This window comes from Atta colombica, unplaced genomic scaffold (assembly GCF_001594045.1).
Source record: "Atta colombica isolate Treedump-2 unplaced genomic scaffold, Acol1.0 scaffold96, whole genome shotgun sequence".
NCBI classification, from domain to species: Eukaryota; Metazoa; Arthropoda; class Insecta; order Hymenoptera; family Formicidae; genus Atta; species Atta colombica.
Window position 1 is genome coordinate 1,140,453 of NW_017259590.1, and position 5,669 is coordinate 1,146,121.

Below are 5,669 nucleotides of genomic sequence, written 5' to 3' on the forward strand. Positions count from 1 at the left end.
ATTATTTCAAATCTGTAATATTATATATAAATAAATATTTCTTCTAAAATACTAAAATTCTAAAATACTCGCTTGTTTCAAAGTTTCGCCAGATTTATCTAATTCGCCTCGAATAGCATAAGCCACAGCCAAGTTATAACGTATTATAGCAGTGCCTGTTGAAACTGTTGTAGGATACCATGCTACAATTCAAAACAACAAGAAATTTATTTCTCAGATATTGAAACATTATTAACACTAAATATTAACACTAAATATTGAAAATCTTGAAAAAATATAAAAATAATATATTTTCATTTCAGAGCAAAAAATACTTGTGAAATTTCAAAAATTAATTTGAATAAGTTTAATTTTAGATATATGTATTTTTTTTATTAAACAATCTACAATGAATCTTTTATCTTACAAACAATATGTCTTAACAAGAAAGCCAAGAATGTATCAAATATATATTAAATAGTATAATATGTAACCAATTAAAAAATAATTAAATAATATGATAAAAATAATTGATCTGAAGATAACTCAATTCATATATTTTACGATATAATTTTTTATTAAATTCTTTGCAACATTTTGCCTCTAATAATATTTACAAAATTTCAAGATTATCAAAGTTAGAAAAAGAGGAAAATGTATATTTCTTTCCACGACGCGTAATCAATTGTTTGCGAAAACAGTGTATTAAAAATAAAAAATATAATCTCTCTTTCACAAATCATGAAAATATTTTTTTCCTTCTAATTTTCGAAATATTTGGCATATAATTTCCAAATTTACCTTTTACAGGCTTAATCATAACTTCTTCCATTTTTTCTTTATCCTTTTCCTGAATTTCTGGCGTAGATATAGATGTATTTAAATCTTGAAGATTTTCCAACTTCAGGTATTCGAGCGCTTCATTAATTTTGTCCACGAATATCAAACTTTCAGCGGCATACAAGTTGCCTAGCATTTTATATGCTCCAGGCAACTTGTTAAAGCTTAATAGAGTTTTTGCATGTTCGAGAGAAAGTATATAATCTCCAAGACATAAAGAAACATAAGCGCTAGCAGCTAAGATACTAATTTTTAAATTAAAAGATTCAATAGCTGTAGCTCGTGACATTAACGTTGTATGTTGGATACCTAAAATAATTATACATCTAAATAATTATACATCTAAAAGACTTATGTGTATATAATAGCACATATATGATTATAAATTATATTCTATACCTAAATTGTGACCAGATGTTAATGATAGTGATACTGAATTCGCCATGGTTGCCAATGAGCCAGGCACACTCGGCTCATTATTGTTCGGTAGTAAAAGTAATGCATTCTTCAGACATAAATATCCAAATTCCAATGTTGGTTGTGGGATTGCATAAGATAGGCCTTCTGAATGATATTTGATATCTTTTGAAAGAGATGTGGCTAATATGATTTTTTTATGGATACCAGAACCTATAATTTTCTGCACCAAATCTTTACGTCGTTTTGGAATATTGAAATCAACTTTGTTTGACTAAAAAAAATAAACAATATACGATTGTATTATTATATTGCACATATGTTTTCATGATCACATAATCATTAAAATAGTGTAGTTGCAACAAATAATGTTTCCAAAATATTAATGTTTATTAACAAGTATTTTTTCAAGGTAGAATCAATATCACAAAATTGCAACTTACATATTTATAACTGTAGATACAACATTCTGCCATTCTGAGCAAGAGTTTAGGATTATTGTGTATCTTCTGTGCTACTTCTGTAAAGCAATCAAAGGCTTTTGATGCTTTACCAGCATATAATAATGTTACACCCAAACTATACATTAACTCGTAATGTTTATTCCCACCAAGTGTGTATAATGGTTGAGAAGATAAAGGATCTGTACAAGTTTTCTTCTTTTAATATTGACATTGTATGTGTACGAATTGTTTAGAATAATCAAAAATCAAAAATACAAAATACTCGGTTCATTGCTGTACTTCATTCAAATGTGCTTAAATTCAAATATATTTCAATCAGTTCTCTCTCGAGGAATATATATTTTGAAACAAAAGATGGAAGATAATACTTGAATGTATTGGGAATAAAATAAAAAAAGGTATTTAAAAAATTCTATTTAAAAAGAAAATCTGAACAATGCTTAACACCTTCAAACCTGATTTTATTAAAACCATGTTTAAAAAACCTATTAAATTCAATTCACTTATGCGCACATTAATAAGTAATTCATATTAAATAATTAAGTTTTTTTTTCAAAATTTTGACTATTTTTTCAACATATACATTCTACACATCAGATCTTGGATGATATTGATAGAATTAAACAATTTCAATGGATAATGTCTTCAAATTTGATGTATTACAATGTACGCCGATCTATAGGATTTACTTTACATTTAATAATTGTAAGAATTACCAGCATCTTTAACTTGCATGCTTTCCAATGCAAATTTATTTGCACGCAAAGCTTTCTGGAGACAAGTACAAGCCAAAGTTGGCTTGCCCATCGCAAGATGCAGACATGCCATATTGTTATAAAATAAAACAGCCGAAGATTCTCCACATAATCTATAAACCATGTATTAATGTGTTTTAGAATTGAGCAAGAACTAATCTACTTGGAACATTTTTACTTATTTTAAACAATATTATATTATATTAATAAAAAAAGTTATTTCTATGTATTTTTTATAATATTCCATTACATAACAAGAAATGCTATACAAAATGATTAGAACAGATTATAGTAAAATCAAAATGACTGTATAAATTAGAATAGATTGTAATGCTTTTTCAAATAAAGATAAAAACAAATAAAGATCACTGAATTATAGAACATAATTTTTTCCATAAGTGTACATAGAGCAATTGAAAAATACAATTGCGTTTTTTTTCATTTATATAAATCCATTTATACATATAAATCTCATCTTCACATTCCATTATGTAACATTTTCTTTGACAGATATATAACACAACTGTTACATTATATTGTTTAAAAAAATAGAAACGTCCAAGATAGATAAAATTGTATCGTTTCAATTTGTGTATAATATTAAGAATATTTACAAATTTTTGGCTTTGCTTCATGCATTTGTATTTAATTTAGTTAATATATATGTAACATACTTAAAATCAGTTTCTTTCATATTAGAATTCAAAAATTGTATTGCCTTTTCATAATTTCCTCGTAAATATTCCAGATGAGCCTTCAAAAAAATTGTTGATGTATTCTAAAAATAATAAAAGTATACATTTTGTATGTGTATATCATAGACTACATTATCACAATAAATAACAATAGTGATACCACTATGCCCAATGAAACTAGTGTCTTCCATTCTTTTTTACACAATTTCAGTTGATGAGTCAAAAGGTATATTCTTGCTTTGTATTTCAAAAGTTTAATTTTAAATGCATCTATCACTATATCACCAACATCTTTTTTTTGCTCCCTTTGCTCTTTAATAGATTTTATTACTCCATCCTTATCAATAGAGGATGATATCTTGGAATTGTCAGTAGATATAAATTGACTTTCCACATAATTTAATATTGATAAAGCTGCGTCTGGTTGTTCCGTTACTATATATAACTCGATCAATAATAGACAAACTTTATGTGCCAAAGTTTCCTCTAATAATAAGAAAGTATATATTAAGTAGTATATTAAGTAAGTATATATTAAAAATAAATATTCCATAAGCAAAATATATCTAAAGTACATCTAAAATATATCTAATATACATTTTATTTAATGTAAACCAAACTATCTAGCACTGCATGCTTTTTTTTTTAAGCATAACTCTAGCTTTTTATTCTCATATTCTGTTAAATGATCAGCTATTGTATATCTAATTTTAAAAAATTTCTTTGAAACTATTATCACACTTACATACCCATTGGCTCAATAAAAGCAAATAGCCTAGTCATGATTTGAAGCGCAGCATTATATTGTTTAGTGTGATATAATAAAACAGCTTGATTATATCTCATAACACACTTCTCAACATCATCGATAGCCTCGTTAGAATCCATCGTTGATATTTGACCACATATCGCATTCAAACTCTTTCGTGTCAACTCAGTTTTTTTCAAGTCACTTTTATAATATTCCACTACAACTTTGTTATGTGTAACTTTAAGATCTGTAGGTCGGAGGCTTTCCAACTTGTTCAAGTACGACAAACACGACGCGTAAGCACCTTTTTGAAATTCCGATAGTATACTTTGAGCTAACTCGCGCTCTTGCTCAGTTATAGCAGAAACACTGTCTTTACTTTGGGATTCAGAAATTTCACTCATGATGCATCGATTATGAGTGATTCTCGATGTATAATTGTAAACTTTGTAGTCAATTGTATATACAACTTTTTGATTCAACCCAATTCAATCAAAATAAAAGGGCAGAGAACTTTATGTAGAGGTTATGGTAGGTATGGTTCACCAACTCCGATTAATCACTGAACATATATATATATATATATAGTTCAATGCGATTAACCTAATTGGTCAAATAAATGTTAACTATGATTGATCAATTCTGTTGAACAGCCAATGTGATTGGACAGTTCCATGTAACAAATGGTCGATTAGTTAATCGAAGTTGGTGAGACCGACTCTGTGGTTCTGACCTACCATGCTGCTATCTTGCAGTGATACAACAAAATTACAATACATTTTTTTCTATTACTCGTACGATAGAGACGTACAAAATCTTATAAAAATGGAAAAATAAAAAAGAGGCTCTCAAATCATATTTATTCTTGAAATATTAATCAACTTTTGAGAGCATTATTTCTATTATTTCTTTATTTTTATAAAGTTTATTATGTCCATTTATCAATTGATAAAAGAAAATGTATAATTTTGTATCGCTGTAAGATAGCAGCACAATTTGTTTTTACATGTAAAAAGTAACCTGGCAGTAGATTCGATCAGAAATTGCTACAAATCAACACCGAAAATATAGTTTAATTAATGTTCTGCCTCGAATTTTATTTTCTCAATTAATTTATATATTTTTTCTAGCAATAAGCTATAATAGATTGATCTTACTCGTGCCGGTATAATGTGTGGAATATTTTGTTCTATATATCAACCCCAACAAGATTCTGAATCTTCTGAACAGGTATATGCAAACGAATTGTTTACATTAAAAATAAACACTGCAAAATTTGATTAGATTCTAAAATTTTGAAAGATGTGTAACTATTATAATTATATCATTTTTGTTTTTTTCCTATTTGAATATAGACTAAAAAATTTTTTCTACTAGAATGAAACTAAGAAATTGAGAGTTTGACATTGCATTATTATTGCGAAATTATTTAATTTTACAGAAACTACAAAAGAGATTCGTTATATGATATTCATTATAATAGACATAAAGTATAGTAATTTTTTTCTTGATCTATTGATTCAATTTATCTATTTTAGTGGAATATTTGCAAGGATGCAATAACCGCTCGAGGTCCTGATTACTTTATGGAGAAACATTTGATTTTGAGTCATGACTGGCATGGACATTTTGCTGCCTCAGTATTATGGATGCAAGGATCGAGAATAATGACACAGCCAAGTTTGGATGATAATGATAACTTGTTACTTTGGAATGGAGATCTTTTCTCGGGTTGTTTGGTACGTAAATCATATATATATATATATAT

At 27.2% G+C, this 5,669-nt stretch overlaps 2 protein-coding genes across 3 annotated transcripts in view; one reads left to right on the plus strand and one right to left on the minus strand.

Moving 5' to 3' along the window:
* The window catches only part of LOC108693636 (CCR4-NOT transcription complex subunit 10), a 5,034-nt gene extending 644 nt beyond the window's left edge, over window positions 1-4,390 (minus strand). The window contains exons 1-8 of the mRNA XM_018202674.1: window positions 3,900-4,390; window positions 3,311-3,636; window positions 3,130-3,233; window positions 2,417-2,568; window positions 1,680-1,879; window positions 1,219-1,510; window positions 781-1,128; window positions 73-182 (exon numbers count right to left, since the gene is read on the minus strand). Of these exons, the coding sequence (XP_018058163.1) occupies window positions 73-182; window positions 781-1,128; window positions 1,219-1,510; window positions 1,680-1,879; window positions 2,417-2,568; window positions 3,130-3,233; window positions 3,311-3,636; window positions 3,900-4,305 (1,938 nt within the window). The 5' untranslated portion in view covers window positions 4,306-4,390. The remainder of the gene's footprint in view (window positions 1-72; window positions 183-780; window positions 1,129-1,218; window positions 1,511-1,679; window positions 1,880-2,416; window positions 2,569-3,129; window positions 3,234-3,310; window positions 3,637-3,899) is intronic.
* Window positions 4,179-5,669, plus strand: part of LOC108693637 (asparagine synthetase domain-containing protein 1) — a 3,948-nt gene continuing 2,457 nt past the window's right edge. Inside the window, exons 1-3 of one of the 2 annotated variants that reach the window (XM_018202676.1) lie at window positions 4,179-4,197; window positions 5,032-5,131; window positions 5,440-5,640. In XM_018202676.1, coding sequence (XP_018058165.1) covers window positions 5,072-5,131; window positions 5,440-5,640 — 261 coding nt within the window. In that variant the 5' untranslated portion in view covers window positions 4,179-4,197; window positions 5,032-5,071. Of the gene's footprint in view, window positions 4,198-4,875; window positions 5,132-5,439; window positions 5,641-5,669 lie in introns of those variants that run through there. The other variant, XM_018202675.1, reaches the window with a different exon arrangement.